Source organism: Pelodiscus sinensis, chromosome 1 (assembly GCF_052426305.1).
Source record: "Pelodiscus sinensis isolate ZL-2025 chromosome 1, ASM5242630v1, whole genome shotgun sequence".
NCBI classification, from domain to species: Eukaryota; Metazoa; Chordata; order Testudines; family Trionychidae; genus Pelodiscus; species Pelodiscus sinensis.
The window spans coordinates 136,621,382-136,637,618 of NC_143052.1; the positions used below are offsets into that span (position 1 = coordinate 136,621,382).

General features: G+C 44.6%; 1 protein-coding gene across 1 annotated transcript in view; it reads right to left on the reverse strand.

Moving 5' to 3' along the window:
- LOC102459099 (ovostatin-like) overlaps positions 1–16,237 on the reverse strand; it is a 68,499-nt gene that overhangs the window by 21,668 nt on the left and 30,594 nt on the right. The window contains exons 14-19 of the mRNA XM_089771778.1: positions 13,638–13,783; positions 13,105–13,254; positions 10,420–10,590; positions 7,796–7,922; positions 4,776–4,860; positions 494–722 (exon numbers count right to left, since the gene is read on the reverse strand). Of these exons, the coding sequence (XP_089627904.1) occupies positions 494–722; positions 4,776–4,860; positions 7,796–7,922; positions 10,420–10,590; positions 13,105–13,254; positions 13,638–13,783 (908 nt within the window). The remainder of the gene's footprint in view (positions 1–493; positions 723–4,775; positions 4,861–7,795; positions 7,923–10,419; positions 10,591–13,104; positions 13,255–13,637; positions 13,784–16,237) is intronic.

Genomic DNA, 16,237 nt, shown 5'->3' on the forward strand with positions numbered 1-16,237 from the left:
CTGTCTTGTGCTTTGAGAACACCAAATGCCAAAGGACAGACTCCTGCAAGGAGGACAGTAGCAGGATGTAGATACCTCTCAGAATGAGTTCTCATTTATGCTATGGTCTGTCTGCACTGAAGGATAGAGCATCAGTCAATAGACAGAGCCAGCATAGCCCCCCCCCCCCTCCTCCCCCCCACACACACATTGTATCCTTTGGTATATATGGTTGTGACTACTTTCTTCCACTATTTGATCTGAGGAAGTGGGTCTGGCCCACGAAAGCTCATCATCTAATAAACCATCTTGTTAGTCTTTAAAGTGCTACATTGTCCTGCATTTTACTCCATCACTGTGTAGGAAGCCAGTGCAAAGAAGGCTGAGCGGTTGGAATGAGATTGGGAATGCTTCGCTCTGCACTGCTGCTTTCTGCTCTAGCTGCAAGAGGTAACTCCTGCTGGAAACACGACTGAGAGTGGCTCAGGAAGGACAGGGTAAGGCCATACTGTACCTCGATGCATTTGTCCAAATAGTTGAAGGCATTGGCTATTAAATTAAACTTTTCCCCTCGGACAATGGAGTAGGGCATGGTCAGATCGACAAAGAAGGGCTGGAAGGCTGTGAGGGAGGTAGAGGGGGCTATGCCAAACCCAGCCTCCTTTTCCAGGCAGAAGGCGCTGACTTTCCATTCTGTGATGGTGTCAGGGATGGTGAATGAGACACTGGCCTTTCCATTGGAACTAAAAGTGCAAGAGACAAAGTGAGAAGAGAATTGGATCATTCACCGGGTATTTTACAGAGAATCAATAGGAGAGACTCTGAAACCATGTTCTCCTTTCCCACTTCACAGGATACCCCACTCCCTACTCAGAAAATGTGGTTAGCTTGGAGGTACAGCTGAAATTCATAATTGTGACCACAGTGTTAGAGCCCTTGTAAGGATGTTGAAGTTGCTCTTTTAAAAAAAAAAATTAGAAAAGTAGGGGATTGGTTTAAAAAAAAAAGAAACACAAAAGAATGCTGTAGTTTTGTAACCCCAAATATCCATACCCACAAATCAGACATGGCACTGGATGGGTGACATTAAACCACAGAAATATGCACACTCAAGATCAATAGTTTTTAGGCCCTTTTCCTTGCTTTTTTGTTGCAGATTCTATTGGCAGCCATGGGAGAATGCTGAAAGCAACCCACAGTTTTTCTTGGTGCTGAAAATAAAAAAAAGTATTTCCTAACCCTTTTTGCCCTTTAAACAAACAGCCTTTGAAGCTATAAAGTTCCAGCAGTGAACTATCAGATTCCAGGGGCTTGGAGCTGGGTAATATATGAGAGTTCATAGAGGCCTGGAAAGTAGTCACATTACAAAACCTTCCTTGAGTACTGGGCAGTCATTCAGGGTATGTCTACACTACCACCCTAGTTCGAACTAGGGTGGTTAATGTAGTCATACGAACTTGCAAATGAAGCCCGGGATTTGAATTTCCCGGGCTTCATTTGCATGTTGCCGGGCGCCGCCATTTTTAAATGTCCGTTAGTGCGGACTCCGTGCCCATGGCTACACACGGTACGAACTAGACAGTTCGGATTAGGCTTCCTATTCCGAACTATCTGTACGCCTTGTGGAACGAGGTGTACAGATAGTTCAGAATAGGAAGCCTAATCCGAACTATCTAGTTCATGCCGCGTGTAGCCGCAGGCACGGAGTCCGCACTAACGGACATTTAAAAATGGCGGCGCCCGGCAACATGCAAATGAAGCCCGGGAAATTCAAATCCCGGGCTTCATTTGCAAGTTCGTATGACTACATTAACCACCCTAGTTCGAACTAGGGTGGTAGTGTAGACAAACCCTCAGAGACTCTCTTAAAGATGGGTTTAGCTCTTGAGGCAGGAAAGAAGCAGATACCTTGATGAGGGGGGCTGACTTGTCCTAAGTGGCCGGTGTTCCAATATTCTGGCTAGATGGGGAGGTTGCACCTCTCCTCCTGCGGTTTGCAGAGTCTCTTAGGGTATGCTACACTACAAAGTTAATTCGAAATAACAGCAGTTATTTCGAATTAACTTTAATAGCATCTACACAGCCATACCACTATTTCAAAATAAATTCGAAATAGCAGAGCTCTTATTTTGAATTTGGTAAACCTCATTCTGTGAGGAGTAACACCAAATTTGAAATAGCTATTTTGAATTAAGTGCTGTGTAGACACTTAATTTGAAATAGAGGGCCTCCGGCCCCTCCCAGGGAGCCCTGGTGGCCAATCTGGGCACAACCAGGAAAACTTACTCTCCTCTCCCCCAACCCCAGAGCCATTAAAGGGGTAGACCCTTGCCACAGTGCCTGTGCCAGCTCCAAGCCTGCCAGCCCAGCCAGCAGTGGCCACCGGGGCCCCTGACCCAGTAGCCCCAAAACATGAGCCAGAAATCCATTGGCAGCCAGCCCTCCACCGCTCCCCAGGAGCAGTCTGCCAGCTCCCAGGAACCTGACAGGGGCTGGAGCAGGCAGGCGCCTTCCTGGTCCAGGGTGGAGATCATGGATCTTATTCAGGTTTGGGGGGATGCCCCCAATGTCCATGATCTCCGCACTAGACAGAGGAATGCGGCCACCTATGGCAGGATAGCTGCCAGCCTGGCCACCAAAGGCCACATGCGAACCCAGGAACAGGTTATCATGAAAGTCAAGTTGTTGAGAACCCCAACCCTGAGCCCTGAGCTTCCCCTCCCCCTTCTTCCGTTTGCTTCCCCCTTCCAGTTCCCTCCTTCCAGGTTTCCCCCTCTCCTCTTCCACCCTCTCTCTTTCCCTCTCCCACCTCCTTTTCCTAGTCTCCCCAGAGGTCCATTCCCCCCTCCCCTCAGTTTGGTTCAATAAACCCAGTTTCTATTTTTGAACATACGTGGTGTCTTTTATTTGACATCAGGAAGGGGGGCTAGGGAGGGGTAAGTGGAAGGACATGAGGGAGGAATGGGGCACAAGACCCCAGTGGGGAGGACCAGGGAGGCTCTGAGGAAAGGGATTCTCGGGCTGGACACTCTCCCTCAGGGCCTCCTGGATCCTAACAGCCCCCCAATATACCCCCCTGGATGGCAGCCTGTAGCAAGTGCAACTGGGTTGATGGCAACTCTGGCTCCATGTGGTCGAGTGCTGTGGTGTCCTGAGTATGGGCACTCAGGGCACTCCAAGACAAGACTGCTTTGCTGTCCCTCATCGAGGTAGACAAGCAAGCGGGGAACCCTGAGAACTGTCTGTCCGGGGTGGGGGTCAGGTCCCTTTAAGCACGGCACTCAGTTAGCCTCAGGCAGCAGCCCCAAACATTAAGTCCTAACCTGGTGCCCTGCCGGCACTGGTTCCAGCCAGCCTTAACTTCGGTTGAGGGTCCACTCAGTGTGGACGAACTATTTCGAAATAGCAAAATTCTATTTCAAAATAGTTTTTGTGTATAGATGTGTTATTTCGAATTAGCTTAATTCAAATTAACTATTTCGAATTAAGTGAGACTCTGCTGCCCTCTACCACAGTATAGGCACTGGAACCTGAGATCCAAACTGTGGTAAAGGCCACACAAAGCCATCCACAACTCTTTCTGTTGAGGGTGAACGGTAACAGCTACACTGATAATGACCCTTGGGATTGTCTGCTTGTTAACCCTCTTAAAGAACTCTAGTAGATTAGGGTATGTCTACACTACCCCGCTAGTTCGAACTAGCGGGGTAATGTATACATACCGCACTTGCTAATGAAGCCCGGGATTTGAATTTCCCGGGCTTCATTAGCATAAGCGGGGAGCCACCATTTTTAAATCCCCGCTGCTTCGAACCCCGTGTAGCGCGGCTACACGGGGCTCGAACCAGGTAGTTCGGACTAGGTTCCTGTTCCGAACTACCGTTACTCCTCGTGAAACAAGGTGTACCGGTAGTTCGGAATAGGCACCCTAGTCCGAACTACCTAGTTCGAGCCCCGTGTAGCCGCGCTGCACGGGGTTCGAAGCAGCGGGGATTTAAAAATGGCGGCTCCCCGCTTATGCTAATGAAGCCCGGGAAATTCAAATCCCGGGCTTCATTAGCAAGTGCGGTATGCATACATTACCCTCCTAGTTCGAACTAGGAGGGTAGTGTAGACATACCCTTAGTGAGGTGTGATTTCCCTTCACAGAAACCATGTTGGCTTTTCCCCCAACAAACTATGCTCATCTCTGTGTCTGACCATTCTGTTCTTCACTAGAGTTTCAGCTAATTTGTCTGGTACTGATGTTAGACTTACAGGCCTATAATTGCCTGGATCATCCCTAGAGCCCTTTTTAAATATTGGTGTCACATTAGCTATCCTCTAGTGATTTGGTATAGACAGGTTACAAACCACCATTAGTAGTTTTACAATGTCTTGGAATGTAAACACAAGAGCTACAAGACAGCTCACAGTGGACTGTGCAGCCATTAGAGTGACGACAGAACTGAGGGTCACAGACGTTGCATTTGAATTAGAGAACTGGAATGGGAACCTCCAGCCCTTGCAAGATGATCAGCTAAGTTCTGTACATTGCTGTCTAAGCAGGATCTGAAGTCAAACACCGTTCCATGAGATCCTTCCCCTCATGAGAGAGCTTTCTGCATCTTTCCAACTCCTTTTCCCAATCTCGCTACACCTCCTGTTTCATAAGAATCTCATAATGATTATGATAATTCATGATCACTTTCATTGGATGGCAAACGTGGTTGGACAGGCCAGCAAAGGTACATCAAACCCCAAATAACCTGTGTTGGTTTTACAAATAGACAATGAGAGAACAGAAGAACACTCACTCAGTGGAAACTTCATCCCAAATCCAGGTCTCCGGGAAGAATTTTCGAATTGATGTTATCACACCATTTTTAGTCATTCTGCCACCTAGAGCCAAAGAAAGGAGTTGTATTTATGGTAAAAGTGTCATATAAGGTGGGATGGGTAACAATATCTAATGGGATGTGCCTGGAATCCACTGAGCATGTCTGAGTTGAGGCAATACAGGGTTTCTTCCCTATGGGATTTCTCTTACTAAGGAAATACTTTTTTTCTTGCAGGAAAATTCTAAAAAAATAAGCAAGTATGGGAGGGGGGAAACTACTTTCTACTTTCCAAGTTGCAATGGTTTCCCCCAATTTCTGAAATCTTTTCATTGGTTTCTAGTTGGAAAACAGGAAGGTTTGGAAAGTATTTTCCATTTTTTTCCTGTTGGAAAATTAGCCATGTCCACTGGCTAGTTAGAGTAATTGGAGAGACATATTTCCTGTGATCTAAACCAGGCCCTGTAGCAAAACGTGAGGCAAGGGATGTAGAGATGACTTCTGGCCCTGCATTCCCTACCAAGACCCAATGGGACCTATCTAAGACTCTGATCAGTACAGTATTTAGAAATGAGACAGTGACTCATAATTGCCTCTGACTATCATCCTCATGGGAGGGCTACTGTGTTTCAGTTGGTTAAAGCACAGAACTGGAAGTGGATCTCTATGTCCTGTTCTCAGCTCTGACACTGACCTACTTGTTGTATTGAACAAGTGACAGATCATAGAACTCTAATTTAGAAGGGACTACAGGGGTCACCTGCTTTTACCTTCTGCCAAGGTGTAGGGTTTCTTGGGTCATAAGGGACTTAATGGGCAACATGGATTCACCAAAGGCAAATCGTGCCTGGCCAATCTGGTTGCCTTCTATGATGAGTTAACTGGCTCTGTAGACATGGAGAAGGCAGTGGACATAACACACTTTGACTTTAGAAAAGCTTTTGATACAGTGTTCCACAGTATTCTTGCCAGCAAAATAAAAAAAAATTGATCTAATAATGGACGGTACGGTGGATAGAAAGCTGGCTAGTTTAGCGGGCTCCATGGTAGTGATCATAGCCTCCATGCCTGGTTGGTGATCCGTAACAATAGGAGTGACCCAAGGGTTGGTTCTGGGGCCAGTTTTGTTCAACATCTTTATTAATGACCAGGATGCTGGAGAGCAGGGATAGGGGCCAGATTGACCTAGACAAATTGGAGGGTTGGCCCAAAAGAATCTGATGAGGTTTAACAAGGAGAGGTGGAGAGTCCTGCCTTTTGGACAGAAGAATCCCAAGCACTGATACAGGCTGGGGACTGACTGGCTAAGCAGCAATCTGGCAGAAAAGGACCTGGGGATTACAATGGATGAGAAGGATGACAGTCTATAATGTGCCCTTGTAGCCAAGAATGCTAATGGCATATTAGGTTGTGGTAAGAGGAGCATTGCCAGCAGATCCAGAGAAGTGATTATTACCCTTTATTCGGCTCTGGCGAGGCCACATCTGGAGTATTGTGTCCAGTTCTAGGCCCCCCACTATAGAAAGGATGTGGACTCATTGGAGAGGGTCCATCAGAAGTCATCCAAAATGATTAGGGGACTGGAGCACATGACCTATGAGAGGCTGAGGCATTTGGGCTCATTTAGTCTGTAGAAGAGAAGAGTGAGGGGGGGATTTGATAGCAGCCTTCAACTTCCTGAAGAGGATTTTCAAAGAGCATGGAGAGGGGTTGTTCTCAGTGGTGACAGATGACAGAGTGAGGAGCAAAGGGCTCACTTTGCAGTGGCGGAGGTCTAGGTTAGATATTAGGAAAAAGTATTTCCCTAAGGGTACGTCTACACAAGCCCCCTAGATCGATCTAGGGAGGCTAATGAGGGCAACTGAAATTGCAAATTAAGCACAGGATTTAAATATCCCGCACTTCATTTGCATGTTCCCAGCCAGTCGCCATTTTAGAAATTGACTAGCCCGAAGTAACTGCCTGTGTCTAAATGCGGCAGTGAAATGGGATTCCAAATTAAAGCCTGAAATCGAATTAGCTGGTAAACCTCATTGCAGGAGGAATACCAGCTAATTCGATGTAGGGCTTTAATTCGGAATCCCGTTTCACTGCTGCGTGTAGACGTGGGCAGTTACTTCGAGCTAGTGAATTTCTAAAATGGTGACTGGCTGGGAACATGCAAATGAAACGCAGAATATTTAAATCCCGCACTTCATTTGCAATTTCGGTCGCCCTCATTAGCCTCCCTAGATCAATCTAGGGGGCTAGTGTAGACATACCCTAAGAGGGTGGTGACATATTGGAATAGGTAACTAGGGAGGTGATGGAATCTCCATCCCTAGAGGTTGTTAAGTCCCACCTTGACAAAGCCCTGGCTGGGATGATTGAATTGAGATTGGTCCTGCTTTAGTCATGGAGTTGGACTCAAAGACCTTCTGAGGTCTTGTCCAACCCTACGATTTAATTTGTCCATAGGTCATCTGTGGTATTTCCACATCTTCCTGGTACACAGAGAGGGATAATGATAAAACTGTGCAAAATGCTTTGAGCCTCAGAGCTGTAAAATGCCATGTGAATGCTAAATACTATAGGGTATGGCATCTAAATTATTAAAGGCCCTATTCTATTTTCTGACACTTCCTTGATCAGATTTTAAGTCAGTAATGAGCTTGGGATAGGCTCTGGACCAAAGAACACTAGAATCTACCCTAGGGAATCCTAGAAATCTTCATCGTCTCCTGAAAAGAGACAGCATTGCAAAGCTGCCCTAATTTCACCTGTACACAAAGTGAATCAGACTCCATGCAGGTGTTTTTGCCATTTATTTCAGAAAAAAAGCAAGGAGGCACCCACTGAGGCACACGGACATGGAGACATGTTCCTTTAGAAGCTGGGCCATGGATTGGCCAGTTCATACACACAGAAGACATGGTTGAGGTACAGGCAGATTGGAACTAGAAGGCAAAAAACTGTCTCCAATTTCCAAAGCCACCCCCTTTTCATTCCTTACACATTACCTGCTGCCTCATAAAGAGGAGCTGCACCACCATACATGGGCCGGAAATATGTTGAGCATCGGTCATCATACAGACAGAGGACTGGCTTCCGTATTATAGAATTAGTAAACACCTTTAAGCCCATATCCTTAGAATAAATAATAATACAATAATTATATTGCTGTGTATGAATATACAACCAAACAACTTCAGTTGTCCTACATACTGTTCCTTAGCAGTAGTTCAGTCCATTCATGCCACATGTTTCCTCGGCAAGAGGGACACTGCACTATCATGGGGTGCAAATGTAGATTTAAGGGCTGTCTGAGAAACAGAGCTTGCTGCATAGTAATTGATGAGCAAAAAGTTGGACGAACTTAAGTCTTTTAATTCCCAAATCATTCCCAAATCACTGCACACTTCTGTCGTATTCAACATCAGTAAGCATTATTAATGTGTTCATAAAACTTTAATTGATTGTTATAAATTGTTAGAGTTAAACAAGTAAATAAATTGCTTGTAACCTTGAATTTTAAGCACTTAAAGAACCTTCTTCTGTTGTTCTCATAACCATACATGACTTACTGCTCATGTCCATCACATGCTTAATAATATCAATTAATCATTTATCAATCTTTTAAAATCATCTATACAAGAAACCTTAATAGAATCTGTGACAAATTTCACTGAAACTGCCTCCCTGCCACCCCCCGGACATGGAACACCCCTGCTGAGCTAATACCAAGAATGAAATCCTGGGCTCACCGCAGTCCGTGGCAAAACTCTCATTGATTCCGTGGGGCTCGGATTTCAATCCAGGTCATTACTTTTGTCATCCAATTCCTCAAGGCCCTCAGTTACCATCAAGTCAACAATGCATTAGCCTGCTAATAACCACTAACCATTAGAGCATCTGTGGGTGATTTATGTGCACTAAATAGAAGCTACAATTGGAACCAACAGCTATCTCCCTGCCCATTCCACTTGTGTGCTGCACACTTTTCCCTTTTCTTTTTTCTTTTTTGTAAGAACAGAAGAATGGCCATATTGGGTTCATATTGCCCAATATCCTGTCTCCAATACTGGCCTTTACCAGAGCTTCAGGGGAGTGACTAGAACAGGGCAATTATAGCTGATCTGCTCCATCTTCTGCTAGCTTCTGACAGTTGAAGATTTAGGGCTTTCCCCTGCACTGAGTTGTGTCCCTGACCATCCTGACTAATAGCCATTGATAGACCTATCCTCCATCAGATCCACTTCTTTTCGGAATGCAGTTGTATTTTTAGTCATCACAACATCCTTTGACAATGAGTTCTACAGGTTAATTATGTGCTGTATGAAAAAAACCCACTTCTTCTTGTTTGTATTAAACTTTCTATTTAGAATTTTATCAGAAAGCCCCTGATTTATGTGTTGTGTGAAGGGTGTAAGTAACACTTCCCTATTCACTTTTGCTACACAGTTTATGATTTCATAGATTTCTGTCATATCTTTTTCTAAACTGAAAAGCCATAATCTTTTTACTCTCTCCTCAGACAGAAGCTGTTCCATACCATTGATCATTTTTGTTGCCCGTCTCATCTGAATCTTTTCCATTTCCTAGGGTATGTCTAGACTACATGCCTCTGCCACTGAGGCATGTATATTAGACATACTGACATAGTTAATGAAGTGGGAATTTAAATATCCCCCTTTCATTAGAATAAAAATGGCCACCACATTGTGCCCGTTCAGCTGTTTGTTGGCACGAAGCAGCAGTCAAGGCAAGAAAGCCTTTGCTGACTGATCGCTTATGCCTTGTGCATAAATCCCCACTTCATTGACTATGTCGGTATGTCTAATATACATGTTTTGGTTGGCAGAGGCATGTAGTCTAGACATAAAGAGGCTGTGTCTAGACTACCCCTCTCTGTCAACAGAGAGATATAGATTAGGCATGTTGAAATCGCTAATGAAGTGGGGATTTAAATATCCCATGCTTCATTAGCATACACATGGCTGCAGCTTTTTTGAAATGGAGCTTTTTTAAAAAAAAAAAAAAAAAAACAGCAGTCTAGATGTGGATCTGTCAAAAAATAAACCCTTTTTTGAAAGATCCTGTTTTCCTCAAAAAAAGGGGTTTACAGGATCTTTCGAAAAAGGGTTTATTTTTTGACAGATCTGCATCTAGACTGCCGTTTTTTGGGGGGGAGGTTGAAAAAGCTCAGTTTTGAGAAAAAGTGGCGGCCATGTTTATGCTATTGAAGTGCAGGATATTTAAATCCCCACTTCATGAGCAATTTCAATGTGCCTAATCTACATCTCTCTGTCGACAGAGGTGTAGTCTAGACATAGCCAGTGAGTGTGTCTTCTTTAGAAAATGCCCTACCCTGCTGTGGACTCAACCACAATAAGTATAACTGAGCATAATTCAGGAAACCATCTAAACAACAGTCACCACAAGGGCAGACTGGGGGACCCCTTGAGACATGACAAACTTTCCCAGTGAATCCACCTTCCCCCTAGAGTGGAGAGACATTGCCTGAGCAAGGCTTTAAGATCAGAGACATGTTCTTCTACGCCTTCATTTCCTCACCCCCCCAGCTTTGCCTTTTCTGGAGCCAATACAATAGCAATAATATTAGGGGAACATTCAGAATACGTACCCTGAAAACCTCATAGACGTCCCTGTCACAAGCAACACTCACAGGCACGTAGTATAAGCCATTGAAAAAGGTTTCTTTGACTGGGATGCACGGCTCTATGTAGCCATCTTCCAGGTTGTACCCGTTGTAGTAATAGCCATAATAGTCATATACACGGAGCAGGTTGTACACCTGGTGGGAGAGGATGAAATCTGGTGAGCACAAGAAAATGTCTCAAAAGGGTAAATTCCTGTGTCACCACTGGCAGTTACTGGGCATGAGCAAACTCCACACTGGATACTTTTCTTTTAAGAAAGATAGAAGAAGTGCCTCAGCTCAGTAAGAAAACTATCCTGGGACACTTCAGATTGAGTTAGACTCACATGCTCAGCCTCTGAACACAGGGTGGACTAACAGTGACTTTGGAAAACTGTAAGAGAGGAAACACAGTGAAGGAGAAACCACCCTGCTTATGCAACTCTCTGCTTTCATGTGCACAGTGCTAATTTGCTCCAACTTGATGAGAAAACCACCTCTGTTATGGTAGGGGTCTCTGAAAAGTGACTCTATAAAAATGGTAGCCCGGGCTCTGTTTATGGTTTCCCAACAAATTCCAGATTCTTTTCTCAGATTGCCAGCACCACACATTCTCTGGGATCTGAACATCAAGATGGATTCTCTCTTTCTTGAACATCCTCTCCAGTAATACAGACAGTGCAGGCCTTTGGTGACATCTGTGCAGGCCCATTGCTTGTGGTAGTTTTGCACTGCTCTGACTGGTTGGAACTCAGCAAACAATTCTGTCGGGTGACATCTACACTGCAGCACTATGTCAGGATACCTCTAGTATCCCCAAATAGCTATTCTGCCTCTTTTGAGCGCACCCATTATTTTGAAATATAATGGGCTTGCTATTCCGATGCTCCTGAAAACCTCATTGCATGAGGAGCAGGGGATCTTATGGACTAGCAGGTGTTTTCAAAATAAGGCTTTGTCTAAACTGCACCCCTCTGTTGGCAGAGTGATGTAAATTAGATGTTTTGAAAGTGCAAATGAAGCAAGAAATTAAATATCCTGCGCTTCATTTGCATAAGTGCATCGTGGCACTGTTTTGAACAAGCGCTGTTTTGAAAGTGAAACTGTGGTTTAGACACGTTTTTTTCGACAACAGGGTGATTTTTTGAAAGATCCTGTACTTCAGAGTACAGGATCTTTTGAAAAAATGCCCTGTTGTAAAAAAAAAAAGTGTTTAAACAGAAGTGTCAGTTTCAAAATGACGCTGTTTGAAACAGTGCTGTGACGTGATTATGCAAATGAAGTGCGGAATAGTTAATTCCCCACTTCATTTACATTTTTGAAATGTCTAATTTACATCCCACTGCTGACAGAGGGGTGTATTTTAGACTTAGCCTAAAAGTGCTGTGTAGACAGTACCAAATTTTGAAATAAACTATTTCAAAATTGACGCGAAATAAGTTATGCAATTTGCGTAGCTTATTTCAATCTCTGGGTGCAGTGTAGATGCACCCTTGGTGATGTTCAAGAAGGAATTGACTCCATCACCTTCATTGTGAGCTGTGCTGGTACTGCAGGGTGCATGGGAGCAAAACTCAGCAAACATGTTTTTCTTATTAAAGTGACTAGATATAAACCTGAACATTTCTACACAAGGAGCCCGATTCAAAGGCCCCTGACATTAACTGAAAGGTTCAAGTGATTGCTATGGATCAGGCTCAACAAACAAGCCCACTTGAGAAAAAAGATGCCATTCTTACACAATTACTTACTTCCCTAGACAATACCAATGTTAATTGCATGAAATGACCCTAGTGAAGTAGATTTCAGGTATTACCACATAAAAAGAGGAACACCTCCCTCTTCTACTGTGCTTTTCATCAGTAGCGCTATGTCTAAACTTCAAGTTTTTGCTGGAAAATGGTATTCTAAATGTGCTTTGCATTTTGTGCGTACCTTTTTCAGATTCTTTTGTTGGGAGAGGCTTTTCTGACATTTGGCCTTTTACACTGGGCAAATGTCAGAAAAAAAACCTCTTTTGGAAGATCCCTTCTTTCTCATGGAATGAGGAAGACAGGGCTTCCGAAACAGCGTGTCTGTTCTTCCGCAAAAAAAAAGTGGAAGAGCAGATGTGTTCCTTGGATGTGGCAGAGTTTTTTTTTTTTTTTTTTTTTGAATACTGGTGGTATCCCGAAATCCACCCCCCCCCCCATAGTCTAGACGTATCCTAGATTTCAAAGCACTTAAAGGGAAATGAATGTCATTGTGCCCATTACACAGATGACATGACAGAGGCACTGAGACTTGCTGAAAGTCAGCCCACAGTCCAATGGCAAGAATAGAACCTCGGGGTTAGAAGTTCACTCCTGCAGCCAACAGACTACCTATGAACTGAGAGGAGACGGTCACAAGTTGCAAAACAGTAATAAAAATGTTGTAATAAGTTACAGTACAAGTGAAGATTTCTCTCTGTTCCTGGAAGTACGTGGCCCAAGCTACATCCTATCATACCAGTGTGCAGTTGCTGAATAAAGGCTCTTTGGAAGCACAGTGATGAAGCTGATCTCAGAATTGTTTCTTGGCACTTCCCTGCCATGCTAAGCTACAATCCCCCCACCCCACACCCTGGGGAAGCACAATATTCTGCACAGCTGTGGGTAAAGAGAAGAGAAGGTTTGCAGCAAGGCTTACAGAGTCAGCAGACAGCTCTTGCTCGGGTCTCAGAAGCAACACGCTCTGATCCACGGCCCGCAAGGCACAGTAGGAGTTGGCAGCAGCCGCAAGATGTAGGCTGACGTTAGAGGCTGGGAGCCCTTGCGTCTCAGAGAGCTGCAGCTGGACCTGGAATTGAGCAGAGAAATGAAGCCCCTCCAGAAAATCACATTAACGTGTAAATGTTAAGCTCCTGAAGAGCTGATGAGCAGGCCTCTCCATCAAACACAATCTCCCAGAGTCCTTCTTCTAGGGCCCTGCAAAGCATCCCTGCTCCTCTCTCCCCCTACTTTATGGGCAGCCCTTGCTGTGCCTGACATCTATCCATGTCCCTCACACAAGCCTCCCCTGCTTCCCATGTGAGTCCTCAGCATTCACTTGTTCAGTCTCCCAGATACGTTTGCACTTTCTTTTCTTTCTGGAGCCCGAGTGCAGGGCTGGAGTCCTGTCTTCTCCGGGCCCTAAGCCTGTGGTGACTGGGCTGGGCCTTCACGAGACAGCGGAGCTCTCACCTTATTCTTGAAGCACTTCTCAATCTGGAGCCTGGTGCTGTCAGCCACCAGCTCGCCCCCAGGGTGCACAGTGTAGACCAGTATCTGGGCAGTGGGAGCCAGCTTCTCACTGGCAGTCAGTGGGATGAAGAACGTGTCATAGGGAGCTGCAGGAGGAACATGGAGCCAGCAGTAAGAAAAGCCAAGAGAAGAGACAGCAGGAATCAGGGTGTTAGAGGATGAACGGACATTTTTTGCATGGAGGCTAAAAGCTCTTTAAAACAAGACGGCTGGCTGTCGGGAGACCCAGCTCTCAGCAGCCTTCAAACAGCTTCTGTAAGGGAAATACCAGCTGCCAGCATGAAGATGCTGAGCAGCAGGCACCTTGCAGGATGATAGCTGAGCTGCAGTCAGATAGGAATTCTCTTAGCTTCACTTCTGAGTGGGAAAATGTGTGTGGGGGGGGGGTGCTAAGTCTGGTGCACCCTAGGAATGAGAATACTGTCCACAGAGACTGAACTCAGGACCTTCAGCTCCCAGCAGACCAAGACTCTACCTCTAGGAGAAGTTCCTTAGCTGAGATATGGTAGCTGGCTACAATGGTCATGAAAAGGAAATAGTCTTATTTGCACTGGACTAATGTATTACTCCAGCACCTGGAGGATGAAATGGGGTGAGAAACACACAACACAGGTGTTTCTGTTACACCAGGGAAAAAAAAGCAGACTGAGGAGTTTCAAAAAGATCTCACCAAACTAAGTGATTGTGCAACAAAATGGCAAATGAAATGTAATGTGGATAAACGTGATGTAAAGCACATAGGAAAAAATAATCCCAACTATACATACAATATGATGGGGACTAATTTGGCTACAACTACTCAAGGGACAGATCTTGGAGTCATCGTGGATAATTATCTGAAAACATCCACCCAGACTATGTCTAGACTACAGAGTTTTGTGGGAAAAATAGCTGTTTTTCTGACAAAGCTTAAGTTACGTCTACACTGAAAGCACGTCTTTTCAACAGGAAATCAAAAGACCAGAAGGGTTTTTGCACAATTGGTAATCCTCATTCTACAAGGAAGAAGCCTTTTTGTGGAAGAGCTCTTTCACAAAAAGGCGTGTGTGGATGGGGAAGAGGGAGTTTTTCGGAAGAAGAGGGAAAAAGAGAAGAGGAAAAAGCACATGTGCCCTGGTAGCCATTCTCTCCATAGCAATCACTGCTTACATGCGAGATAGTGTTCAGACTGCCTGGATGCTATCTTCTGGAAAAGTGCATCACTTTTTCAATGCGCTTTTGCAGTGTGGACGCTCTCTTTCACAAGAAGTATTTTTGGAAGATCTCTTCTGAAAAAAGCTTCTTGCGCAAGAAGCCTGTAATCAAGACATAGCCTCAGTGTGCGGTGGCAATCAAAAAAGCAAACAGAATGTTAGGAATCATTGAAAAAGGGATAGAGAATAAGACAGAAAATATCTTATTGCCTCTATATAAAACCATGGTATGCCCACGTCCTGAATACTGCGTACAGATGTGGTCGCCTCATCTCAAAAAGTAGATATTGGAACTGGAAAAGGCTCAAAAAAGACAACAAAAATAATTAGGGGTTTACAATGGGTCCCATATGAAAAGACATTAAAAAGACGTGGACTTTTCATCTTAGAAAAGAGAAGATGGGGTTGGAGGGAAGGGGAAAATATGAAAGAAGTCTACGAAGTCATGACTGGTGTGGAAAAAGTGACTAAGGAAGTTATTTACTTATTCCCACAATATAAGAACTAGGGGTCACCAAATGAAATTAATAGGCAGCAGGTTTAAAACAAACAACAGGAAGTTTTTCTTCACTTGGAGCACAGTCAATTTGTGAAACTCCTTGCCAGAGGATGAGATGAAGGCTAGGACTTCAAAAGGGTTCAAAGAAAAGGCACATAAATTCATGAAGGTCAGGTCCATCAATGGCTATTAGTCAGGATGGGTAGGAATGGTGTCCCTAGCCTCTGTTTGTCTGGAAATGGGAGACAGGGGAGGGTCATGTGATGATTACCTGTTGTGATCCCTCCCTCAGGGGCATCTGGTATTGGCTACTGCTGGCAGACAGGATACTGGGCTAGATGGACCTTTGGTCTGATCCAGTATGGCCGTTCTTATTTTTTAAAACATGCACACACTTAGGCTACGTCTACATTGGCACCCCTTTCCGGAAAAGGGGTGCCAATGTAAACACAGCCTTAATGTTGACAAGAGACAGATCAATCTCCAATCCGGGATCAGAAACCATACCATGGGACTTAGATGATCATTCACACCTTTCAGATTATGAATGGTGAAGAGTCCTAGTGAACACTTTGTAAATTCCCGTTGAAGAGAAATCAAAGAGAAGGAAAAAAGAAATTGACATTTTGTGGCACTCCCAGATAATCATTCAGTTTAGGAACAATGGGATTAATCTGGCTTTGATGCCAAAGGATGGACCACATGATTTGTGACTTATGTGGGAGATAGGCCTAGTAACTAAGGGTATGTCTACACTACCCCGCTAGTTCGAACTAGCGGGGTAGTGTAGACATACCCTAACATCTTATGGAAACAGATTCCGACCAACTGCTGTACTCCATTTTTAG